This window comes from Topomyia yanbarensis, chromosome 2, assembly GCF_030247195.1.
Source record: "Topomyia yanbarensis strain Yona2022 chromosome 2, ASM3024719v1, whole genome shotgun sequence".
NCBI lineage: Eukaryota > Metazoa > Arthropoda > Insecta > Diptera > Culicidae > Topomyia > Topomyia yanbarensis.
In genome coordinates this window covers 380,986,766-381,014,750 of record NC_080671.1, presented here as the reverse complement: position 1 = coordinate 381,014,750, position 27,985 = coordinate 380,986,766, and the positions used below count along the sequence as shown (strand labels likewise).

General features: G+C 37.7%; 1 protein-coding gene across 1 annotated transcript in view; it reads left to right on the top strand.

Annotated features, from left to right (window-relative positions):
- Window positions 1-17,199: 17,199 nt before the first annotated feature.
- LOC131680790 (connectin-like) overlaps window positions 17,200-27,985 on the top strand; it is a 75,632-nt gene continuing 64,846 nt past the window's right edge. Inside the window, exons 1-2 of the mRNA XM_058961501.1 lie at window positions 17,200-18,095; window positions 18,177-18,393. Of these exons, the coding sequence (XP_058817484.1) occupies window positions 17,223-18,095; window positions 18,177-18,393 (1,090 nt within the window). The 5' untranslated portion in view covers window positions 17,200-17,222. The remainder of the gene's footprint in view (window positions 18,096-18,176; window positions 18,394-27,985) is intronic.

Here is a 27,985-nt window from a genome sequence, read left to right as displayed (position 1 = left end):
CTCTGTCCGGTTATCCTGCTACCACTTTCACATCTGTTCAATGCAATAATTGAAACCAAATCCTTCCCCCTGAACTGGAAAAAGGCAATCATCACCCCGATACCAAAGCAGTCTAATCCCACTCAACCTAAAGATTTCCGGCCAATCAGTGTTCTACCAGCCATCTCAAAAATTCTAGAAAAAATACTGCTTTCTCAAATCACAGAACATCTAGATAATCCAAATGCATCCCTTTTAGCAAGGCACCAATCCGGATACAGGAAAAGACATAATACAACAACCGCCCTCACTAAGGTAGTAAATGATGTGTACACGAATCTTGACAACAACTTCTGTACTGTTATGGTCCTTGTGGACTTCTCCCTCGCCTTCAACTGCGTAGAACACCAAACTCTGAGAGCCAAACTTCGGAACGAGTTCCATTTTTCTCAGACGGCATGCGACCTGGTATCATCATTCCTGGATCGCAGAAAGCAGTCAGTTCGCCTAGGAAATGCACTGTCCAGTGAGCAAGATGTCCCCGACGGTACACCTCAAGGATCGTGCCTCAGTGCACTACTATTCAGTTTGTACATAAATAGTCTACCTACGTATTTAAAGTGCAACTACCACCTGTATGCTGATGATCTACAAATCTATATATCCGGCCCGGTTTCCGATGTGGATAGACTTGTACATGCTATCAACACTGACCTCGAAACGATAGTTCACTGGGCAGATGCAAACTGGCTGGCCCCCAACCCAAAGAAAACCCAAGCAATCATTTTCAGCAAATCCGGAGTCATTGTACCACAAACCAACATTATTTTTTGTGGCGAAATAGTGCCAGTGTCAAACGAGGTCACAAATCTTGGTCTGAAACTCGACCGTAACTTGTCCTGGTCTCAGCAAGTAAACCATATTACGCTGAAAACTTACAACATTTTACGAACGTTTCAACGATTCGCCCCAGTCCTTTCATTACCGACTCGACGAAAGCTGATGCAAGCAGTAGTAATGCCCATCTTCACGTATGCCGATGTGGTATACTACCCCGGACTTTCTGCAGCTCTCAAAAATCAACTGCATCGCTGCTTCAAATTAGCTGTCCGCTTTGTCTACAACCTCCGACGACGAGGCACAACCGCAGACGTCCGGAACTCCATCCTCGGAGTCGATCTACATTCTAACTACTGGCTGAGAATATGCTGCTTCATGAGGCAGGCATACCACGGAGATCTGCCAAACTACATCCAACAGCACTTACAACATGGGCAGCAACTGAGGACACGATCCTTCATCATACCCAGGCACACAAACACCATTGGCAAAAGTGTACTGGTGTACGCAGCAACCTGCTGGAATGACCTACCAATCGACGCCAAGCTGAAATCAACGATAGCTTCTTTCAAGAGCTACACAAGAAGTTTGATCTCAATCAATTACCTTCCATATTTTTGTTAGTATCAGTTTTGTTTGATTTATTTTATATCCTAAATGCATCTCTAGAAGTAACATTTCCTTAACCTGATATGAAGCTTACGCTAACAGGTTGTCGTTGCAAATAAACATACATACATACATACAAAGCAAATGTAAAAACTCTGAATTTGCTCTTTTGGCTTTGGACAATTTTGCAAATTCCTTGGGCCTTGATTAGGATGTTTTCTGAACAAATCAACCTACTATCAGATATTCGACCACAAGAATCTTTAGTTCAGCCTTCATTGATTTTTGGAAATGCAAAATATGTATATGTATATTTAAATGATTTAATAACCCACAATGAATGTTAAAATATCGAGGATTTTGGGGGAACTTATTTCCATATAATTGGAAATTAAAATGGTGACCATTTGTTTATACAGATCACAATGATTCAGTAATATTAAAGGAAATTTTTTTTAGATTGCGCAGCAAAAAAGATACAAAACAGAAAGGGTTACATTTTAGGCTAATTTTTGGACTATTTATAATTATTTTGCAATTAACATAAAACTTATTGAATGGTTTAATTATAACGACACCATATTTACTAGAATTCAAAAATATGGGTGAGCACAACTATTTCAATATTACTCGCTTTCGAAGCATGGAAAAGAACACATCGTGCCGTCGTTGTTCTCGTTTGCGAAATAGATTTACTTCTTAAATTAAGGGTCTACACCACCGTAGAATTTAAAAAAACCGATTTTCTATTTACTAGTCCAAAAAAGTGCTAAAAATTATATCCCAAAACATGGAAGACGAAAACAATACATAAATGTTCAAATGTTCAATTCTGCCGCACAGGCATGCACAAGAGCGGTGCTGCACTATGTGCTGTTCCTGTGCACTGATTCATAATGTGTCAGAGCTAAGTTCATTGAGTTAGCAAGTAGCACGAGCACCGATGAGCGAGGGCTCTCGCTAGCAGGCGATAGCTAACACGCTGCACCGAGCTATAGCAAAGTAGAAAAAATACAATACGTTAGTGTGAGTAACAATTCTTGCATCGTTTTTTTTTTGCAGAAACTTGTCACACATTTACCAACGTATATTTCTTACTTTTTCCTATTCTTTCGTTCCATAGTTCACTCTACTGCACTGTTCTAACTCATCGGGCAAGCTTACCGTGCTAGTTCATTGAGTTAACTCGTGCTAGCTCATCGTGCTAACCCGTTGTGTTAGCTCTTCGAATCCTACAGCTCGAGCACGAAGGATACCTAGCACGAGCGGTGTCAGTGCTTATTGCTTTCGGCTCATTCAAAGCGGCCGCTTAACTCGTGTTAGGCTCTCGCGCTGTGCCTTATGCATCCCTGATGCCGCAACTCCTCTTACTCTTACCTGTGTACTGAAAACTTTAACCGTGATTTTCTCAAAACCACTTTTTTTGAGCTGGCCGGAAATGAAACTCGAACAAATGATTTTTGATTGCTTAAAAATTTTCACAGTATCCTACGCAAAATCCTACGTACGTTACTTGCTATTGACATAAGGAATCAAAAAAACTAAAAATTTTGGCTCTAGCTCAAAAATAACGGACGTGGACCCCTTCCAAAAAAAACTTGCATGAGGGAAAATACAACACAGCCGCCTTGTGATAAAATGTGATAAAATTGCTCGAAAAAGTTATTTTGTGTGATTCAATACTTATGTTTCAAATCTCATTTAACAAGATCTCGATTCACCTCTCTATTACGCCAAGAAAAATTCTCGAAATTTGCCTATTTTTTCGTGCTCTACAGTGGTGAAACCCCTTAACCTATTTGCAAATTTATGAAATATAACCGATTCCTAAGGAACTTTTGCAATACCTTTGTCAGCTACGGCGTTTGTATGCCAGTGCCGGCGTAACATTTCTTTCCTGAGTGGGTAATAAGATTCGGAGTGATTTCTACACGGTAGTGACGAAAGTTCAGACATCGCATGTGTAAGCGAAAATGAAAATTCCCGGATAATAGCTGCTGGCAATTGGGAAGCACCTTTTGTTAAAGAACTGTATGACCGACGACTCAGCGAAAATGTGTTTGTTACTGATACTACAAACTTTCCACGACTAAGTACCAATCACTCCATTTTATTTAAATTTCCTTTCCTTTCGCGGATAATCTAGCCCGCATGATAGAGTCAGCTAATGGGAAGGCATGTACTACGACCAGCATCCCGTCTGGTTCAATGGAGGTCGATTTGAATATTACTCAGATTGCAAAAATAATGCCAATAGGTCTCGTTTCGATACAAATTATATCCATCTAATACAACCGGCCCATCCGGACCTAAGATAAGCCATTTAACAAGATCGATATATCGCGTGATCTCACTGAACAACACTCGGCCGTATACGAAGCGGTTTCTTATCTACGTACCGACCCAGGAAGTAGAGATTGATGCTGTTGTCTTAGACATTTTTGATTACGATGCATGGGGTTGGCTTTTTCAAGAAACCTTTGTTTCAGTCAGTGAAAAATCTGGTTTGTAAGCAATTGCGTTCATCTTTTTGTGCCACGGGCATGAACTGCCGTCGTTGCAAATAATTGTGCCATACAGCTACGCATTGTTGAAACAAGACACGGTATGGAAAATGCGGAGAAAATCATGAAATATCTTTCATACTGAAACGCTGTATTTGGAAGGACGCTGGTTTGATTTGGGGAAGGGAGTTTAGGAAAGGGTTGTGTGATGTGGGAGGAGGGACGCTTCTAACCCCTCCCGCATACCCCTAGCTACGCCCCTGTTGAAATACAGAAAACCTATAATATTAGTCAAAAATATAAGGATTAAATGAGAAAGGCAAAAATGTGAATCTGCTGTATGGCCGCACACTTTAACCCGTAACTCCGGAACTGGAAGTCGGAATTGAATGAAATTCAATAGCGTCCTATAGGAATGTTGTTTCTTTCATTTAAGACTAAGTTTGAGAAAATCAGTTCGGCCATCTCCGAGTAACGGATGTGCATTTGTTGGTCACATGCATACATACATAGATACACACATACAGAACACACCCATGCATTTGCCAAATTCGATGAACTCAGTCGAATGGTATATGACACACGGATGTTCAGAGTGATTACATAACGTTTCTATATTAGAGAGGCAAATTCGCGGTTATTGGCTCCGGTTCGTGGACGGATTCACGAAAGATGCAATGTTTCGTCTGGTGGCTAGGCCGTACGTTGTGGACTCGAATCAACCTGTAATCGGAATACAGGGAACCAAGAATATTCATCTTTAGTCCCTAGATATAGCCTCATAACCCTTTCTGATTATTTAGTTTGAATTTCCCAATTTTCCTTAATGGGGTCTAAGACAGCGAAAAATTTAAAAAAAAACCTATTTTAATCCACCTAGCGGTGCAATTGTGCCTTTCTCAATCATGAATCACGAGAATGTGTGCGTTGTTTATATTCATTAAAAACTTTTAAATGTATATATTACATTTTATTATTATACATCACATGACAACTATATACAGGAAAATAAATCATTATTCGAGTTCTAAAATTTTGAAAAAGAAAAAACAGCCACGGTAATATTGAACTGAAAAAAGGTGCGAAATCGGCAATGTCCCAAAAAGTCGATTTTCATAAAAAAAAATTTTTTCGAGATAACATAAAATCTCGACGTTTCATGCATTTTAAAGATGTTTGGCATCAAAAATACGAATTCGATTTCTGAAATTTCATAGGGTCCCCCCTTCGAAAAAAAAAAATTTGAGTTCCGGCTTATATGGGAATTTCATATGTGACCGGACGATTTAGTCTATATTTCGGGACCCATATAAGCGACCCGTACGAAATTTTATTGACATCTATGGGGATATTATAGCTATCATTTGGGACTAAGTTTGTGAAAATCAGCCCAACCATTTCCGGGAAACTGATGTGAGTTCGTAACTTTTGAAAGATGGCCGCTTTTCCCGGGCACTTCCGGAACCGTCTATGGTGGTTAATGTAGTCAACGAAAGTTTGGTTGGCCGTCGGTGACCTAGAACAGCAAATTTAAGTTGTTTGAGAGACATTTTAGCGAAATTTTTACCTTTTTTGCTTTCATCGGAGTATCGGTTTGAATCACAATTTGCTATGTGATCGCACGCCACAACCTGTAACTCCGGAACCGGAAGTCGGATCGGGATGAAATTAAATAGCCATTTACGGGGACGCAATACCTTTCATTTGAGGCCAAGTTTAGTCGAATCGGTCTAGCCATCTTCGAGAAACCGATGTGACTGTTATTCTGAATTTAGATACTTCCGCCGGGGCTTCCGGAACCGAGGATGGTGGCCAATGTGGCCAAATAGACTTTGAATGGATGTTAGTGACCTAATACTACAAATCGAAGCAGTTGTGGTCATATTTTGGAAAAATTTTCACCTTTATACATTCATTGCAGAATTTATTAAAATCGACATTTTCTGCGTGTTCGTACTTATCACCCTGTAATTCCGGAACCGGAAGTCGGATCCATTAGAAATTCAATAGCAGCCTATGGGAACGTTGCACCTTTCATTTGAGACTAAGTTTGTCAAAATCGGTTCAGCCATCTCTGAGAAAAATGAGTGACATTTTTGGTCACATACACACACACATACACACACATACATACATACACACATACATACACACACACACACAGACATTTGCCGAACTCGACGAACTGAATCGAATGGTATATGTCACTCGGCCCTCCGGGCCTCCGTTAAAAAGTCGGTTTTCAGAGCAATTGCAATACCTTTCTATTGAGAAAGGCAAAAACTACCAGGGGCAGCCCTATTGTGTTGCACGAACTGTAGACGTAGGACTACACTACTTAATGTAAAATATTTTTCGCTCAAGTACATTTAGAATAATAATAAATCAAATATGAAGACAGAAAACTGCGACCGAACTGTTTTAAATCTTTATAGCACAATATCAGCTTTGAAAAATTATACAAACTTTTTGAGTGTGCGAGGTATTTTTACCTTTAACCGGACAGGTGAAGAAAAATCAAATTTTAGACTATACACCCAGGTTTTTTTTGCGCGGTTTTTTACGAGGTTTTTTTTGCGCGGATTTTTCAATTAACGCGGTTTTTTTACGCGGATTTTCCAATTAACGCGGTTTTTGCAAAAAACATTCTAAGTCCTTTTGAATGCAAAAGACTTAGAAGAATTTCGGAAAGATGGAAGAGACGGGTCTGGAAGATTCCTTATGACCCGCACCCCAACAATATGGGTATTTTCGGAATGGTCTTGACGAGTAGGTGTCAGAAATAAATAAATCTGCACCTTCCCTGCAAGGGTTTCTATGAAAATTGATTTTTGGCACCATTTTCAAATCCCAAATGGCGGCTTCCGGTTTCGCGAGATTCTCAACAACTCAATCAACAAGAGTATTTTCGGAATGGTTTTGGCGATTAGCAGACAAACGTCGATGTTTGCCGTAATTTTAAAATTCTAGATGGCGACTTCCGGTTTACCGAAATTTTCGCATGAAAAATTTGGGCAATCATCTAAATCAAATATAAGATCTAATCATAAACCAGCAAAATGCAAAATATTTTTACCTAATTCGAAGATCATCTCATTATTGAAAAGTGAAAATAACTACTAATTTTTTGTGTCTAGATAATAATAATTAATAACAATAAATGAAGAAAACCATAGCTTTGCAACATTGTAGGGTGAACTAAAACTTTTGACTGGTAGTGTATAAACAGAGCTTTCTAGTTCTATTTTGCCACGAATGTAACTTTCTTAAATTTCGCATATAAATGAAGCGAATGCGGTGGTCTTAATCATATATCGAAGCTCCAAGAATCGAAAACAATTTTTATTATGACGTAGATTCAATAATAAATAAGCTTTTTAGTACGTACCAATAAGCAGAATCAGAGTAGGGTAGGCTGAGTTGGAATGAATCACGTGAAATCAGTGAATTGATCGAACGTAAATAATAATCTTTCGTTGTGCTATCCATCGATTCGCGTAAATCTGTTGCTAAGAAAGTGTTCGTGTTTGCGCAACGAAAGCACAGATTGCTATCATGCAGGCAACGCATGAAATACCTGCCGTAAAACGAGGTATCTTTGATCACCGGGGAAAGTTTGATCAAATGTCGCCAAACATATGATTACAGCTTAAAAGCATTTTGCTTAGATGTTTTGTTTTGTCATTTCGTACGTGACTAAAAAAAATTTCATTTCTCGACAAACATATGATTACTACTTAAAAGCCAACTGTCAAAAGTCTCTTTGAAAGGAAATTCCGGACAAACCGTTATTCGCCAATCACAGATGTTGGTAGTAAACTAAAGATAAAAGTTTTCTCTTTCTTTAACTGCTATGAACTGTGATTAGTCAGTTTTTTTCAGCTTGAACGATCGATTTTTTTTCTTTTTGCTTCGATGTCTGACAACATCGATTTTATTGATTCAATATCAATAATCTGCTCCGCCTGCTATTCAGCAGGCGACTGAGCTTGTCCGCCCAAACTAATTTTTTAAATTGTCGATGATGACGTCGTTCATAGAAACATTGCGCGCTGGGTACATACATATATCTTTAGTGCCAGACTTGGGAAGTGCTACCTTCTGTGTGCCAATGTGTGATATTTTAACTATGTTATACATTATTCAAATTTTTGATGTCATGATATCAAAAATCTTTAGGTTTATCTATTGGAATCTATTCTTAGAAGAATTTCGGGCGATATGTGCAAACCTGATTCATGTCCTTGTACTTCGATTACTTGGCACAAAATATCAATCCTTCTTCATAATATCCCAACCGTGTCAACCTCCCTCATGCTTCCGATTCAACTGTATTTTTTGACACATCCACGAAAGACGAGATTCGTGGAATCCAGGATCACATACGTCCGCAAGTGATCCCAAGCACCTTTCATAGTAAATTTCGGGAAGTCGACTGCAACAGGATGTAAGCCTAGACCGCTCCACTAGCTTCAGTATATTCAATCAAAACCTCACCGCATCATTCAAACCTGGTCCTGCTTCAGTTCACGTCGCAGAACTTGTTGCTATTCAGAATATCCTTGGAATGATAAAGTATCAATCACCCACCGAGGACGATGGCTACATTCTATCATCCCAAAGGTATCAACGAAACCTTAGTTCAGAGGAATGGATGTGGGTCGGGATTTCATTCGTGTGATGTCGCGGCTCATGTCCAATCACAACACACTAGACGCTCATCTCCGACGTATTGAGCTCACAATTAGCGGTATCTGCGTTTGTGGCGACGGTGATCACGATATCGAACATATTGTCTAGGCATGCGCCGAGTACTGTTCTGCCAGATCTCAACTATTGAATTCCCTTCGGGTCCGAGGAAGATTACCCAATGTCCCGATACGAGATGCTACTGGCAAGCCGCTATCTCCTTTATTTGTCCCTCGTATACAGCTACCTAAAAACCGTCGGTATACAAATGTAACTGTCCCAATTATATTCATACCGGTATAGCCTGTACCGAACACCAACGATGGTTTTATGTGATTTCACGACGATACGAAACATCTCTGTCGAATTTCTTAAGAAACACGGGACCTACAGCATTTTTTCCCCCTGTCTTTTCTAGTTGTAGTAAATTTTATAGTCCTAATTAACCCTATTATTTCTAGTTTTAGTTTGGTTGTAAAATGTTCCGCTTAGTTAATAATTAATTACTCCAATAATCTCTCTGCTAAAAATCCTAAGGTGCATTACAAGACAAAAACTCTAAATGAACCCCCCCCCCCTTCTGTACTCCGCGATGTTACTGGACGCATATAATCATTAGTAATATTTTTGTAGTTGAATAAGAAGGATTATTTTACATTTCCAAATGAAACAATAAGGAATGCATTGAATCACTCTAACAACGTTTCGTAACCACTCAAGAAGATTAAAGCACAAACTTTGCTAGTGTTTCATTCATCGTAAGCAAGCTTCCGTGATGCACCGTGCATTAAATTAATTGGCCAAATCAATGCCCGTATTCACATTGCTGCTAATCTGAAACAGCTTAATAATGGCGTTCAAATCAGCAGAAAATCTACCAACCAGCTGTGCTATTGACCCAGCAGCATAATTCATTGGGAAGGATATCTCCCAGACTTTAATAAATTGCTTGAGCAGCCTCTATACCAAAGGACTTTATGTACAAACCCCGCCAAATACCGCACGTAATAAGAGCCTCCCCTCGAGTTTGCCACAAAGCTTAGGTTTGGTTCAGCTTTTGCGAGAGTCCATCAGGCTGAACAATGAGGACCGGCTCAACCGGAAATCCTACTTCCTCTTCACTGCGTCAGGTCAGGATTCCACGGCAATCGTCGACCCCGTCGAAACCGCACATCTCACTACCATGGCCTACATTCGATGATTAGCAGTATCAGTATATGAGTGATGCCAGAGGCTGGCATGTGGAGTGAGAACTTCCCAGAATTCTCCGAGTCGGAAACAAAGCAAATCAGAAAACTGATACCCTCTCGACGATCTTTATTGGCTTATTGGTACGTTTCTGTAGGTACGTTGTGTGTGCATTAATAGCTTCCACAGATCAGATCGGTAACTAAAGCTACCAATTGAAATTCCACATAAATCATAGCGATTTGATGAATATATTTGGTCTTACCATCTGATTGCTTACATATTAATAAAAGCTCCTAAATAAAGAGAACGGTTGGCGCAAAAAAACAGGACGAAGAGTATCTAGCTCCCTAGCAGAGCTGTAAAGTTTTAGCTGTTATCATTTGACTTCAAATGGTCACTGGTTTGAAGACTAATATTGCAAGAAACTTCACCCATTCTACAATTCAGATTGTGGTTAGTTCTAGACAGTGTACCTTGTTTTATGATAAATGTGTTTGTAATCGTATCGTTTTGAATCAAAGATTCATTTCCGGTCCGAACTAAAATATTCCATAACTTTTCTTGCTCGAAAATGGTTGTACCTAACCACTAGGTCAGCAGAAGCAAAGAGTTTCGAACAAAGCTGGATGCTCGAGAGAGAAAAAGCGCTAACCACGATCTGCCGACCAGATGGCGCTATGCTATTGTACCGTGCGCTGAGTCGAAGAAAAACGAACCATTGTCATTGTTCACATGGGATCGGTGGAAACCTAGACAACAGGCAGCGACTAGAGCACGCCCTGTTCTGTTATCACGTTAGTGGGCGGTGGTGGACGGTGTGGTACGCGGTCAGATCTTGCCGATGATGAATTATTTTCCTCGGCGGCCATGTGAAAAGTCCTTCGGCAGTAGCACTCATCTCGCGTTCTGTTAATATACCGAAACGGGAACGCAAAGTGAATGCTGAAAATGTTGCACACGTTTGTCGGGATGATTTATTGGCAGACAGCCATTCTATCATTGTTTGGCAGTTGAGAAAAAACAGATACACAGTAACAGGGAAATTATGTGCTCTTGAAGAGGGTGGGATATTTTTCGTTCTCTGCGAAATGTCAATATTTGAACGATTGGCACTTCTTGGAAGTTGGGTCGCGTGGGCGGTTTGATCGACTGTTGGAATTACAGGTTTAGGCCGTGTGAATTTCTGTTATTATTTTTCGCTTTCATAGTATACAATTCGATGGTTGGACCGATATCTCGATCTAACTAACGAATGTGATTCGTTGGATAAGTCCACTGATAAATGTTTTGATTTCTTGGTAGTGGTTTAGTAAGCAGATGCTCGTTGCTTGAACAAGCATCAATTTGAAAGCCAATTTAACGGTCAACTGCTTTTTGTTTGCGTTATGGTCTACCTGATAAAATCCCAACCATAAAGGACCCCAATTCAAAAAAAAACCTCAAATGTCGAAGCATCGAAGATATGTTAAACTTTATACTTGAAGAATGCTTGTTCACAACTAAAATATGGTTTTATTGAAAACATGAATTTTCTCACCTTCTATAAATACTTCTGTTTGAGTTTTAATCAAAACATGGATAAAACAAACTTTACTTTGGACATAAGACTACGTCTTTGTTTTCGGTATGGGGGTGCACTTTGCAAATGTAACGAAAAATAAATAAATATTGAAAGTGGTCAAACGCTTATAATTCAGACATCTCACGATAAATTTTCAAATTTTTTTCGCATATCGCACAAAGTTATTGCTAAGAACAGATTCCAATAGATAAACCCAAAGATTTTTGATATCATGCTATTAAAAATTTAAATTATGTATAATATTGTCAAATTACCTCGCATTTACACACAGAAGGCTGCGCTTCTCTAGACTGTCACAAAAGATTTATTTACCTAACGTGCAACGCTTCTATGAATGACGTCATCATCAACCATTTAAAGAACAGATTTGGTCGAACAAGTTCAGTTGCCTGTTGAACGTTAGGCAGAGCAAAGCACTGTGCTGCGTGTTTTCACAGCCAGTGTAGCAGACTGATAAGTCCGTTACACTGACTGTGGAGGCACGCTACGCAGTGCTGTTCAACAGGCGACTGATCTTGTTCAGTCAAACACCATGCTTTCTTTTGTGTCGTACTTGTTTCAAGCACACATTTCATGTACAATCTCCAAATCACTAATTAGGCTGTGTACGCTGACGAGGTCGACATTAATAATGACTTTTACTGTGAACCATATTTACAAACATTTCTTCACAGCTTAAACACGGGTCACAGTAAAAGTCATTATTTATGTAGACTTCGTTAGACAACCTAATTTGCATAAAACACGTGCACAAAATAGTTTTTACAGTCGAGCTCCATGTGCAAATACGCTTAACATAGCGTCGTGATACTAGTTGTTCATTATCGCTAGCGTTGACTCATTTTGCCTGGTGCGTATCTTCCATTCGTGTCCGTGTACTAACACAGCTGTTTTATTGGAGCACAGTACAACTCTACACCGTTCACTGGGGTTTATTGCTTGCGACGAATGTGTAGGTATAATCAAGTCGTTGCGGTCACATGCGTGTATGATAGACATCTGTGCTTTTGTTACGCAAAGCGAAAACTTTTTTTCCTTGTATTGTTATCTCCACGACATGCTAAGAAGACGAAAACTTTCTTAACAACAAATTCACGCGAATCGATGGAAAGCGCAACGAAGGTTTATTATCTACGTTCCATCAATTTATTGATTCCACGTGATTCATTTCCACTCAACCTATCCCAATTTGATTCTACTAATACATAGGTACTTCAAAGCCTATTTATGAGTGAATACACTGTTACTCAAAAAACCGTTGCAAAAAACGCATCTATAGTCCATATATTAGTCCATATATAAAATTATTTCCGATTCTGGTATATGTTTTGCTTCGTTATATGATTAATTTATATGTGTACCTTGGGCAAATTACAATAATGTCGAAAAGCTTCTACAATTTTTTCAAAGCTGAGAATCTGTCCTAAAGATTTAAAACAGTTCCAGATATTAGTTCGGTTTTGATAGCAGTTTTCTGTCTGCTTTCTTCAGATCATTTTAAACAAGTTTAATCGGATTCGATCGCCTATTATAAATAAAATGATCATCAGCCAAGACGATTTGGTTCAATATGTACCATTCGATGTTGATTGGTTATACGTCAAGTGAACTGTAGAAGGAAATATTTCCGATTAATTATTAATCCAAATATAATAAGAAATGAAATATTTCACGCATTGCAGTCCTACGTCTACTGTTCGTATAACCCCATAGGGCTGTCATTTGTAGTTTTTAGGTTATAAAAAGTTCTAACCTCATGTGCAGGGGTTGGGAATCGAATCCAGGTGTGCAGCGTGCGCCTTGTCGATTTACTACTACACTTTGCCCGCCCCGTTCAGCAAATTTTTTGGAAAAAGCAGTTTCGACCATTTTTCTGAAATAATTATGTCTTGAATAAATTTGCTTGAAGAGTAAATTCTCTATGATTACTTTTAGGAAAAAATAACCACCAAAATTATTTTATTAGAACAGGTGCTGCTTTACGTTATCATGTTCTTCAAAAATTCCAAGCATCCAAAGTCAACAATTTCGAAATGGTTGTGATCGTAACCGAAAAAAATATTTTGGAGCATTAATTTTACTTTTCTTTGCTATTAAAGCTCACAACTCTAGAACGAGTCCTCGTATACAATTTTTTCACACCATTCAATTCAATACTCAAATATGCACCGCTAATAGCCAATTACTTAAAAGATTTAAAAAAATTATTATAGCCAATCCTGCCTAGAGGCTATTTATTTAATTGATAATAAAACAACAATCAAATGCTCATAAAAAACCGATCCTGACCTGCTTGAAACTAGCGGAAAACATCATTTTTCATCACTTTCCTTCTACTTTTCAGCATATTATTGTCGTTCTTAATCACATTGAGTTTCTGTCTTAACTCTAATCATTTCAAATATTGAAATTTTTTGATTAGTAAGTTTATGTTTATAGAGAATCAACCGAACAAACCCATTCGAAACATTGTCCCTAATCCATATTTCGGAAAAACTTAAAAAAAGAGCTCATGACAATTCGACAACTATGGGATCTCAGTTAAGTTATAAGATCCAATTCTCACAATTTTCCATAAGTCTTCGAGATGCCTAAAACACAACTTCCAAAATTATTATTGTGCAATATTTAATTGAATTATTCAGCATTAAGTAATTTTTTTCTCAACCTGAATAATTTTGATTTCGGGGGCTTTAACAACCTACCCCCCCCCCTCCTTAGCTACACCAATGTTCTGAATGTATTCAAATGATCCTATGCGTCAGGTATAGGTTCTTAATGTGGTATACCCACAAACTAACCGACTTCGCATAGCGATATTAAGGGTTAAAAGTCTAGATACGATCATTCCTGAATGTATTAATCAGAACAGTTAACTATAATAAGTTACACGAATGATATGAATAAAATGCACGAAATGAATAAACAGATCAGAAAGAAACCAAAGAATTAAACGAATGAAATAGATAAAATGGAATTAAATGAACAAAATGAGTAAAAATAATACTAAATGCAACAAATTATTAAAATAAACAAATAACATTAAAAATTATCTATATATTCTTAGTGAATAAAATAAATCAAGCGAATAAAATTCATAAAATGAACAAACTGGAAATCTATAGAGTATATATATATATATATATATATATATATATATATATATATATATATATATATATATATATATATATATATATATATATATATATATATATATATATATATATATATATATATATATATATATATATATATATATATATATATATATATATATATATATATATATATATATATATATATATATATATATATATATATATATATATATATATATATATATATATATATATATATATATATAAAACAAAATTGGCGTACGTACGACCGCGCATCACTTAAGAACGGCATGATGGATTTGCGCAATTTGTTCTTCATTTTGTTGATATCATGAATGCTCGAAATAATTTCAATGATGAATACTGCTTTCGGCAGGACGAAGTTTGCCGGGTCAGCTAGCAGTATATAAAATGAAATTTGACAAAAATGATTTAAATAAAGTAAATGAATAAAACGAGTTGCATCAATTTGAGAACCATTGTTTCTGAAAGTTCTGAAATGTGTGATAAATTCCGTTAATTACAGAGTGGCAAGTAAATATACGATGCACTTCCTTTTCTGCTTTAACCTTTTCGTTTTCGTGTTGTTCTTTTCTTGATGATGTCGTCTAAGATAATCTGATGTTTCTACCGGACCAAGTGCCAATGTATTGATTTCAAGAAAAAAGTTTGAATCGCAGCATCGTTTTGCGTTATAATTTCAAATAAATTTTTGTCGTAAATTTTGCTTATTTTATTATAGATTTTTTGGTAACATGTCTTCCCATAGTGCAACGTTTCGAAGGGATATCCCTTCATCTTCAGGAAAAAGCAGGGTTTGACAATAAATTAATTAAAATTTTCTCATAATACAACAGGACTGCAAACATTTTCTTTGTCAAGCAGAATGCAATATTACATTTGATTCAATGTGTGACTATGTTCTATACTAAAATGCAAAAATAAAACTGTTTTTAGGGAAACAGCAGACAGAAATAGTTTTGTCACCTGAAACGTACACAATTACATCGCGCACATTAATTGGACATTAACAATTATTTCAAATTAGTAGAAGATCTTATGACAAAACTAAGAAATAAATAGAGGAATAGCAAGATATATGTGAGCCGTGACAATTCTCACAACTATGCAGAGATAGATAAATAGGGGTAGTGTGTGATAAATCGTAAGTGATGGTTAGTTCCTTGACATTACTTTTTATATATTATACCACACTTTGATTCTTTACAGCCTTGTAAATAATGCAACTGGTAGTTTTTCGCAATGACCAGTATAACCTAAATCTTGCAAAAGAAATCAAATTGTCACTAGAGTTTTGCACACCAAAAAAATCTGAATTTTATTGTTGACGTAATTGCAAACATGACACAATTCAACAAACCGTAATTTACGAAATGACGGAACATTACCGTGGTCCGCTTAATTTTACATGGAACATATACTTTACATGCACAATGACATAAAATTACACTTCCTTCCATTCAGAACAAATGCTGCATGTGGAGTAAAATTACATGATTTACGAAATTAAACGTCATGTAAAATTAAAATCAAACGTAAAACTAAGTCATTTTTGATGCTCGTATATGTCAGGGTCAGGAGACGTAAATTTACACTATTTTTTCTAGGTGTGTGGGATTTGAAAATAAAGTTGCTCGCGGTACTCTACGAGTGTAATATGTATATGAGTTATATGAGAAATCAATCATCTCACTACAAGGTAGATTACATTATGATCTTTGTCATAATACACCATCCAAAATCTACCTCACGATGGAACGCAATGCTTAATTCAAGGGGTAAATACAGCAACTATGAAAAAATCACTTTGAATAGAACTTACACATCATTATGTCTTTGAAGTGAAATTACATATGGATTTTTGCGAAAATTCCATTATTTATTGAATAAATCCACAGAATGTTTTTGGATTCGAATTCCTTGGATCACGTAGATTTGTATTCCAAATTGGTTTAGTTTAGCCCCTTAAAGCAATGCTCTTTATGTAACGATCTCTTTTTTAGTTAATAAAAATTGGTCAGGAATGAAAATATAGAATGATTAATAGGTTTGTTGCAGTACCAGGAGAAACTCTCTTCTTCCCTTTTTTTCTTTTTCTGGTAGCAAACCGGTGAAACAAGGAGCAAGTATTTTTTGCTACTGTTTGCTCCGGAGTAAATTCTCTGTACTGGAATAAACCTAATATCTCTGCCGTTCATGAATGGATTTTGACAGCTTATTAGAAAGGTTTTCATAAGATATATTTTCGAATGAACCAAACGTGAATAATTGCTTCATTCGAAAGTAATATGCTTAAAACATGTCGTATTTTGACAAAATCACGCATATCTCAAATGTGAACAACGATAGGTCTTTTATTTGAAACTAGATTCGGATCGGTTCCGCAATTGCTGAGATAATTACAAGGCATTAGTGCCCATACATACATACATACAGGCATTGTCCCAATTTGTCCAGTTGAGTTAATGAGCTAATGAGATGCGGCCCTCCGAGTCTCGGAACAATTTTCAATATATGAGCTAATCGTATCCATTTATTTTGTAAGAAATGTAAAAATGTCACAAACACTTAGATAACATCAAAATGTGCAACGAATATGCAACGACAGTAACTAATCAGTTTTTTTCTCTTTCTTCTTCTCTGCGCTCACTTTTAGACAACACCTGCCCTACCAACTAAACCAAAATGTACTCCACACTAATGACATCAGCGGCAGCCTACCAAAATGTGGCCCTGGTGCTGCTATTGCTGTGCATCGTCACCAGTCCGACCGAGAGCCGATTCCGGGAGAAAGAATCGAAAAAAACAAAATCCGCCCAACCGAACCTCATTCCGGGCAGCAACGTCGGGATGCCCCTGATGAATCTTTGCTCGGGCGATCGTGAGATGAAGCTGGTCTGTCACTGCAGTCCGGACGATCCGCACGTTAAGGCACAGAAAGCCAACTGTTGGATCTTCGGTAAGGATCTACCCCGGAAGGATGCCAACTGGTTGGCGTTCCAGACGCAAACGACGCTGGAGCAGTTGAAGATCACCGTGCAGAAAATCGGAAATCTTACCTACATCCCGTCGGATGTGATAGTGACGCTAAAGTATCTCAAACAGTTGACTATTGAGTACGGAATGATTCCGGATCTGCTGAATTACGCGTTCGGAAATCTAACTGATTTAAGAAACATCACGTTGCACAAGAATCAGATTCGAATTGTTCATCCTTTCGCGTTCGCCAATCATCCCGAAGAGATTAGCCTGGAACGAAACGAGATAATCGAACTGGACAAAGAAGCGCTGGTGCGTTTGCCACAGCTGAAAAGACTAAATTTGGATTTCAATAATCTAACAATGCTGCACGATGACGTGTTTGTCGATCTGACTAGTTTAGACGAGCTGAAGCTGGAATCGAATCAACTTTCTGTCCTAACGCGCGAGATATTCAAAGGCCTTGGAAATCTACGTTTCCTTAAACTGACAGCCAACAGTATCAGTTACATTGGCGATACGGTTTTTGCCGAGCTGTGGAGCCTGCATGAGCTGGATCTGGACAGTAATCACATTGAGGTAAGTAAATTAACTGCTAAATCGCTCGGAGATAGAAAAGTGCCAAGTAAACCTAAATCGATTTTCTCTCCGCCTTCCTAGAAACTGTCGGCACGCGCGTTCGATGGTTTGAACAACCTGCGGCGACTAAATCTCGAGAACAATCGTCTGACTCGGCTGGAGAGGGGCATCTTCACTGGAGTGCCGGCAGTCCTGTCGCTTAATCTCAACTCCAATCAGCTGGAAACAATCACCTACAACAACTTTCTGCCCCTGATGGATAACCTGGTCAACAGTACAGCCGTCCTACACCTGAAAGGTGAGCTCTTGATAAATTTTCTTTTGTTCGGAACTTTACCCGGTCTACTACGGGCACTCTGTTTTCGAGGCACAGAAAATGAAAAAGAACGAAAGAGGTCGAGAGAAGGAGAGGGCGAGTTGGTCGTAATGAAAGCTTCCACAAACAACTCAAAATCGGATCCAATTAAAAGGTGCCATGGCACGACGCCTCAAGCGGTTTCAAAGTAAAGCTTGCTCGCTGTGTCCATTGTGACTTTGAAAAGGAAATTCGGCAGTTGTTTGATAGTTGGAGTAACTACTGAGCAGTGGTGCCAAATTATGAGACCGCACTGTGGTAACTCGCTCTATACGTAGTCTGGACAAAAATATAAAAATTTGTTTACATGTTTAAAAATAAGGTTAAAAACTAATTTGGAGTCACCGAAGCCATTTCAGGTATCAGTTTTGAAATCGCATACATTTTATCATTTTTACTTAACCCATTCATGCCCATGTTGTTTGTGGACAACAACGTTTTTAAACAGCTATAACTTTTGATTGAGTCAAGATTTGCTCACAAAAACAAGTAAGGCTAATAAATGTGACTATTGGCTTTCATTTGAGTACTAACAGCTACAAGGATCAGCCCTAGAACTGAAGTTATTGCAATTAATGTGATTGAACTCCGATGGAGCAGTGCTGCCAGAGACCGTTTACGTTGACGACGGAAAATAAATTTTTCATATAACTTCGTTATGTTGCAATATTAGTGAAAACTGATGCAACTTATCAATTTAGACTATTTTTGGCTACGTTTTCCACGCCGTTGGACTATTGTAAATATTCTAGGAAAAATGTAGTGAGCATTGAAAGGTAAAAATTGAGCAGCTTCTGGCACTGCATGGAAAGCACCTACCTTTATGAAAAAAGGTTTTTTGAGTTTCTTGACCCCACCGTTTTAACGGAAAAATAGTTTTGGAACCCTACATGCACTAGAAAAAAGTTGGGCATGAAAGGGTTAATTTTTTTTGAAGGCGTTGTGCGTAAAAGGGTTGATATTATGCAGACCAATCATATCTAATGGCAGAAATTGTTTACTGAAATTCGTAAAACTATGAACCTACCGTTTGTACGAAGATTTCTGTACTACTTGGAGTCTCCATGAGGGTATTTTAAAATATATCCGCATAAAGTCCTTGGAGTGAAAATGCGCAAGATGACACCTTGAATTTACACTATAATCCGAGCCAAATTCATAATAAGTGATCCGTAGAGTCTCAAAAATTGCAAGGCATGTGAATATAAAGTACTAAAATAACATATTCTTCTCATTTGCATTTTTGTGGTGCATAGCAAGCGTGAAATATTCCTGCAGGCAAAATTATAATGCATAATTCAACACATTATTCTTTTCAAATAACTCAAAATTACTCCAATCGGTTGTGTAGTTCTTGATAAAGTGCCATTTGAAATTTATAGGTATTAGAAAAATTAATTGAATTGAATAGAAAGCGTCCACATCGCCTGATTCAACAACACGTTAATGATTGAGATTCCATCCAAATATTGTAAAATTTTGAGATTATTTCACTCGAACTTAGGAAAAATTCATACAAATATTTTCAAAAGAATCCTAGGTCTTTGATTTTTGAAGTTCTGTAGTATGTTGTGCCACTACTTTTTCCAAAAGGAACATGTGGATTAACTAATTTGCGCATAAGGGCACAAAACGTAACTTTGAATAGTTGGATTGTAATGCTTCGTGTTCCAGTCATCAGTAACTGACACCAACTTCTCCCAGTTAGACGATTTTCCAAACTAACCCCGAATTGGCGCCAGTTAGACACGAAATCCAAAAAGTTCACATGTCTCGGTTAGCCAAGCACAGCAGCTCTGGGTCGCCGACGAGTATAGGCAAATGAGCTGTCCTTTGGCAAGGTGTTAGTTTGGAAACATCGTCTAACAGGCAGCAAGTGAGTGTCAGTTACTGACGAGTGGAACAAATCCAACTTTTCGTTCAAATGAGGTTGAGTCTCGCAAATATAAAGGACATTGATAATTTAATCCTACACCGAAAGAAGAGAACACGAAAAAAATTGTAAGAATAAACCTACGGGTGGGGTTGGGAACAGAACCCAGGTGAGCTCCGTATAAGGCGATTGACTTACCAACTACGTAATGCTAGCCACTCAAAAATCCTTAATTAATCACATTTCTGTGAACCTTTTCATTTTTCTGTTATATGTTTCTGTTATATGTAACCAATAATTAATCCATCTAACCAGACTTTCATGATAAAATTTTGCACTTTACTATGGGTGAATAAAAACTCATATACACTTGGACGAATTCACGGATAATGAAAAAATTAAAGGACGCACCCGGATTTGAACTCATGCTCTTGTGCATCGTAGCACAGAGCATTAGCACTGTTTCGTTCTTGCACATGAGAACAGAGCGTTAAAACTAAGAACCCTCCTTAGTATTGTGAAAATAGGCACTTTACCCTACATATTTAATTCTTAAATTATTTTTGCGTGAAATTGTCCCACTAATGGTCGGCTTCTAAAAGGCCTAACTAAAGGCACAAGGGAAGGACATCGCAAAATGATCGAACAACATTATTAACAGTACACGGTGGTCCAGAATACAAATTAAACAGGAATTTTGAAATTTTACTAAAACTAAATAACTTAACCTTATTAAGTCGTAGTTTGTAAAGCAACAGTTAGGGTGGTTCTTATTTTATCACGATCAAAAAATTAACTTTTTAATCATTTTAGTTAGAGCCAAATGACCTTCAGAGAAGTTGTAGAACGACAAATATTGGAAAAGTTTGCTGAAGACATGTAAGCTCTATCTGTCATATTTTTTTTTTATTTTATGGAAAATATAAAATCGAAAGTAAGGGTGTTTCTTAGTGATTCTTAGAAAAAACTGTTTTATTCAAATAACTTTTGCGGAATTGATTTAAAACTTAAGTAGTCTTCGGACAACTTTATGATTGATTCAAGAATAATTTGTTTCATGTCACCACACATCTAACTATTTTCTTTGAAAAGTTATGAGCAATTTTTCGACAAAAATGGGGTTTTTTGGTATAACAATATCTCAACTCAACAACTTATTAGGGCTAACAAAAGATAACTCTTCTTCAACCATAAAAAGGTCATGATTGGATTTATAATTTAGCAAAAAAAACGAGAATGCGATATTTTTTAAATTTCATTAAATTGATTTAAAAAAAAATATGTTTGATATATTAAGTGCTTATATCTTTTGAATAATAGAAGCTAGTTTTATTGTGTTAGAAGAAAATATTCACCTTCAAAAACTCTGTAGAAACGTCTGAAGGATAGGTTGGAAAAAAATGAAAACTGAAAAAGTTATATTAAAAAATTGGTTTTTTATGAATTGACCCTTTGTAATAAGTTTAAATTACTTTCACGGTGGACAATATTACAAATATAGTTTCGTTTTCATGATAAAATTTTGCACTTTGCCATACTTTTCTAAATAGTGGGTAGGGTGGTTCTATTTTTTTTAAATCAGAAAATTAACTTTTTAATGCTTCGAGATAGAGTTTTGGTGTCTTCCAGAAAATTGAAGAAATTTTTTTTAAAAAACTGTGTACTTTTCATTTTACAAGAAATTTACTAAAAAAATATAGTGTTTCTTAGAAAATGGTGTTCTTTGTATATCTTTTGCAGTTTTGATTTATCATTTAGATCACTTTAGAAATACTTTCAGATATTTTGAAGGAGAACAATTTGTCTTAATATACCGAACCTCTAGCTTCTCTCATTTAAAAGTTATATATACATTTCACTAAAAACTATTTTTTGAGTTAATATTGCAAGATATAAAAAAATAACGCATTTTCCATTTTTTTGTGAATTATACCAAAAAGTATGCTATTTCATATGACAGCAACGGTATTTAATGTTAAGTGCCCTAATCAAAGAATGCTATTTGAAAAAGCTGTATTTTTTATATAAAAAATCCCATACCTTTGAAACGAAACTAATTTAGTAGTTAGTGTTTTAAAACAAATTATGCGCCATTAAATAATCTACAAGTTGTATAAAGGGTACTTTAGTATAAAATTAAAACTGCAAAAGTTATAAAAATAAAATTGTTTCTTTAAGGAACCCTAAAGCATACATTTGGATTTCTCGTGCAATGGAAAATATAAAAGCTAGAGCTTGCATGTCTTCAGCAAATTTATCTAAAATGTGCTGCGCTACAACTTTATCAAAGACAGCCAAGCTCTATCTCGAACCGTTAAAAAACTCAATTATAATTATTGTTAAAATTAGAACCACCCTAGCATCTGTTTAAACAAAAAGAAGGGCCTTGCAAATTACAACAATTTTACCAAACGTTTTGTAAGGCTAAGTCATTTAATTTTAGCAAAAAGTTAAAATTCCTGCTAAATTCACATTCTGGACCACTGTGCAGTGGATACAGAGAAGAGTGATTTCATTTCGTATGTTTACTGTAAACTTTGGTCGCCGTATTCGAAGTCACGATTATTATCCGAATAGATAGAATTAGTTTTTGCTTTTATATATTATAAGAGATTCCAAATGCCGGTTAATTTTTCCTAGAATCTTTGGAGGACTTTTGAGACGGTTGCATCATGCATATTCATCAGTATTCCCTCTATATACACTCTAAAGAGAAAATGGACAAAATTTGGTTAATTGAGGCCAAGTATTTCACAACAATTACGCAAGTTTGGAAATATCAATAAAAAATATGAATTCAATACAAAAATATATCGAAATTCGGACAAGTGGAATCCGTTATGAGTGATACTTGAAAAAACTATTTTATAACGAAGACGTGACATGTAATTAAACAACGTTGACCACATACACCGAACGGATCCCTAGGCGTCAGCTATGTAACCAGATGACCTAGTCTTTTCAACGACAACCAATATAAGAAATAAGCTACCGACCCCCGCGGGTGCACGACTTTCAGTACTTGGCAGTATTATACACAGCATCCGCATTAGGCTACGGATGTTACGTTTGTGACGAAACCTCTTTTGATTCGGTTAAATCAATATAATACACGAAAAAACTTTCCTTCGGCTCAGACAGTTTCCGTAGTGATATCTGTGATGGCCTCAAGAATATAATCGTTGAACTGAATAATATGGGAGATAATTAACATAGAAGCAGTAAGATTCGTATATCCGTTGAATGAATAACTAAATAAATCATTCTTACTTTCATGAGCTGTTCTTCAAGGCAAATATTTTCTTCGTTGACAATAGCATAAATGGAAGAACCATTTACTAGCTTTTTGCCCTTTTTCTAATCACGGAATGGTTTCGATTGGACATAGTTCAGGGCAATTTGGTTGGTACATTACATTGAGGAAACTATGCAACGAATTAGCCTCGAGCCTTTCCAATGCATTTTTAGAATAGTTAGAGTAGAGTGTTGTTGTTAGATGTTGTTTATTATAGAGGATTTAACCTAGAGTAGAGTGGGGTCAAGTAGGTCAGTTTTCTTTGGCGAACTCGAGCGATGGTATTTTTGCACTGATTTTGACAAACGAGCACTCGTTGGAAAGGTTATACATCTGGCAATGTTTTGGAAATAATGGTTTTATGCCTGGCTAAATATTTTTCAAGCTAAATACAATAAGGTAAGTATGTTTATTTATTTATTTATTTATTTCCTTATCTTCGGTATACACCGTACAGACGCATTTTAAAACTATATATTTCTTATTAATATCTTATATCTATGCTTGGAAACGTTAAAATCATACACTGAAGAAGCTTCGTTAAATCTGCGGCAACATCTTTCCAGTGGATTATTTTGTCCATATGAAGTACGGTGTCTAGGGATCCACAACAGAGTGGGGTTACGGAGAACACGAGGAGGCGCATACAAATTAACGCCCGAGAGAAGATCGGGATGTTGTTTCTATGTTTTTAAAATCTGGGGGTACGATAGGTCATAGGTCGATATTCGAGGTCAAATTAAACAGTGTACATGCCTAGAAAATCATCAGATCAACTTTTATTTGACGAGTATTATTACCAGGCCCGATGAGAGGGGGTCAGCCAGGGCAATTGCCCTGGGGCCCGGATCGCATTTGGGGGCCCGCGTTTTTACCCGGAAGATGGGCGAATACGTCCGGTATTCATAAAAGAGAAATAAAAATAGCGATAGCAATTTCTTTGTAATCGCCTTATTAAATTGTTATACGATGAAAGCGTAAAAAAAATTAAAAAGTTTATTTGATAGTTTGTTAAAACAATTGTTCTTTAGGGAGTTTTCTACTTTGTGTGCAAGTTAAAAAACGAGTTTTATTGCTTGAATCGACGGAATATATTACGAAATATTGAGAAGCCAATTCAAAGTATTTCGAAGAATGCGTCAAATAGCGCCAAGCGTGCGAGCGCACGGACAAACGCATCCGTCCATTTCTACGTTCGCTTTGCTGGTGGTGCCGGTTGTTGGCTTGGAGACACTGGACGTGATTTTTGTTGAGCGAATATTTGTTCCTGTCAGATCCGTAGATATTGGTTTTGTAACCGTTTGTGGTTTGGTATAAGACAACTGCGTGCTGTTTACGGTTTTAGTAGGTGGGCTTCTCTTAGCTATTTTTGCGCAAAGTTTTCCGCGGTGAAGTGTCTTTGTAGAATTCGCGCGTAGGAATCTACTATGGGTGCATAATCAGTGTTGTTTGATGAAACGTCCCACTTTCGGTTGATCCGCATAAAATGGTTACGTATGAAGGAGTTGGTTTGTACGGAAGAATTCTCACAACAAGAACAACGTTAGGGACACCCGGGAAAATGCGAAGTTTCAGCTGTTATGAAATCCACTTCTCCGTATCTTGACATAAATTTGTTAATCACGATATCAGGGGTGTGTGGATATAAATCATGTAAGCGCATCTCTCGAGAGCCCTTGCCTATTCTGCTGGTGCTTTTTAATGTTTGGTGCATTTGCAGGGCTTTAACTTCTCCCGCATTGAACACTATCTGCCCGTTTAGTAATTGTTTCACTTCCCGAGTAGCTGGTTTTACAGGACATTTCCAAAAAAAATAGCAGTCGTTTTTGCCGTGTATCTATAGCGGAACGAATTTTCGTTTCTACTCTGGGCGAGATGAAAAGGTAGACTGACGTTAATTAACCGGTGATTAAAATGGATAATTTTTTATTTTTGTATTTTTATAGCACGTTCAAGGTAATTTTCCCCAAAAAATGCATTGTGTGGAGATAGAACGGTGATATTGGGCGTCAACAAAGATGCGTGTGATTACTATAAGAACTCAATTATAATATGCGAAATAAAGAAATTAAATCAGTTCAGTTCATCCAACAGCCCACTGTAGTCACAGTTGTTTAATTTGTGTCTGATGGGTACTGCGATCTGTGCCTATATTGTTGTCGGGTCCTACATATTATCACAGCAAATTCAAAAAAAAACTCGTAACTATGGATATTAACCCGATTTGGATACCACGGAATAAGAAGCTGTCGAAAATCACCTGTCTGGCATGCTATCTGTGGATGTGGCAATGAGTCAACCGGCGACTAATAGAAACCACGGACCACGAGTTTCTCATAGCTGAAGAGATACAAATTCATGATGAACTAGAGGGCTTAGGTTTTAAAGGGTCCGCCAGTATTACAAGCCTTGGGGCCCGACACGACTCTCGACGGCCCTGATTATTACTGCAGATTATTCAAAAATTAAATTGACGTCATTCAGGTAAGAAAATGTGAAAAATCATGAAACCGCGAAAGGAAATGTTGAAAAAACATGTTTTTTCGGCAGCTGCGTCTGACTTTGTACTTGCGAATGACTTTTTCGGTGCCCTCGTCGTTGCCAGAGTGTGGAATTGAAGTTGCTGATTTCGGCATGATGACCGCACAATTCATAGTTGCTACTTCGCGATTGACCAGAACAAGCAAAATTGCACAGAGAATCAACGAATTGGGCCTGGGAGTAGCTATGCATTTTCAATGTGCACGTTTCGAGAGTTCTATACTTTGCAATGTCAATAACCGCGCCGGACACGTCCTTACAGTCATCGAGAAAAGAAAGGAATGTTAGTGCAGCAAGCGTTGTTATGGAGACCGTGTATACCTCTGCATCTCCACGTTTGCCACGGGAAGGACTTTTTGTTAGTATGATGGGGTAAAGATTCACACAAATCTCACCTTGATAAGTGATACAATCAATGCAACTCTCCGAAGTATTATCGTGTTTTTATTGCTCTGGGTAGCCGGCTGCCGAGAAATTATGATAGATTTATCGTTTGTTGAATTAATTTGGAAATGATCGGTTTGTAAAAAAAGCAACTTCAGCTCGGGATTGTCGACGGTCGGGAGTGTTGCTCATTTTTAATTGAATCTAACGGTATGTTCATCACATTCGTTATCGAGCACTCAGTCGAGATAGAAGTCTTTTGTCATCGGTCCGTACACTCTATAGCGACAAATAGTGTTAATCCGCGTTCAAGGTTATTGGCACACTCTACGCCTAGTTGAGGTTTCATTATTTTTCCCTTCTTTTGTGTTTCTGTTTCTGAGTACCGTTAGCCGGTCAGTGAAGTGAAGCAGTGTTCTTTTAGTAAGCCGTCTGGATACCGTTACATACACAAGCTAAGTATTAGTTTTCGTTTCCCCTTCTTGGTTGTCTTAATAACGTGCACTGGGCAATAGGCCCGTGCAAAAATGACTTCCCCTGACGGCGGTTCATCTCAAGGTGAGATGGACGTCGAAATAAAATCGGCTCCCCGGCTCAAGGTATATCCGAGCTCGGCCACCGGGCCATTTGTGATCTTCTTCCGGACCAAAGAAAAAAAGTGTTTGAATCTGTTGCAGATTTCTCGAGTTCTGACGGATCGGTATTCGGCCGTGACAGAAATATCGAAAATTCGCCCTGATAAGCTTCGGGTGGTGGTTAACAGTTCTACTCAGGCAAACGATATTGCTGGCTACGAGCCCTTTACGAAGGAGTACCGGGTTTATATTCCAGCTAGCAGGGTTGAAGTCAGTGGGGTCGTTTCCGATTCGAGTCTGAATTGCGAGGACCTGCTAAAATATGGGACTGGCTGTTTCAAAGACCCCATGCTTAAGCCAGTGAAGATACTGGAATGCAAACGTTTGCATTCAGCATCAGTCGCAGCTGACGGCAAGAAAATATACGTCAACTCAGACTCTTATCGGGTGACCTTCGCCGGCTCTGCCCTGCCCAATTACCTCCTCTTTGACAAGGTTCGTCTACCTGTTCGCCTCTTTGTGCCGCGGGTCATGAACTGTACTAATTGCAAACAATTGGGACACACAGCCTCCCATTGTAGCAATAAAGCCCGCTGTGGGAAATGCGGTGGGAATCATGCGGATGATTCCTGTGGTAGAGATGTCGAAAAGTGTCTTTACTGTGGGGGAAACCCACATGATCTCCCTTCATGTCCCGCGTACAAACAGCGCGAGGAAAATCTTAAGCGTTCCCTTCAGGGACGCTCTAAGCGATCTTTTGCAGAAATGCTTAAGATAGCTACGCCACCTGTCTCTACGAACATCTTTACCAACTTGTCTACTGACGAAGGCGACTGTGATGAACCCCAGGAGGGAACATCTTCTGCT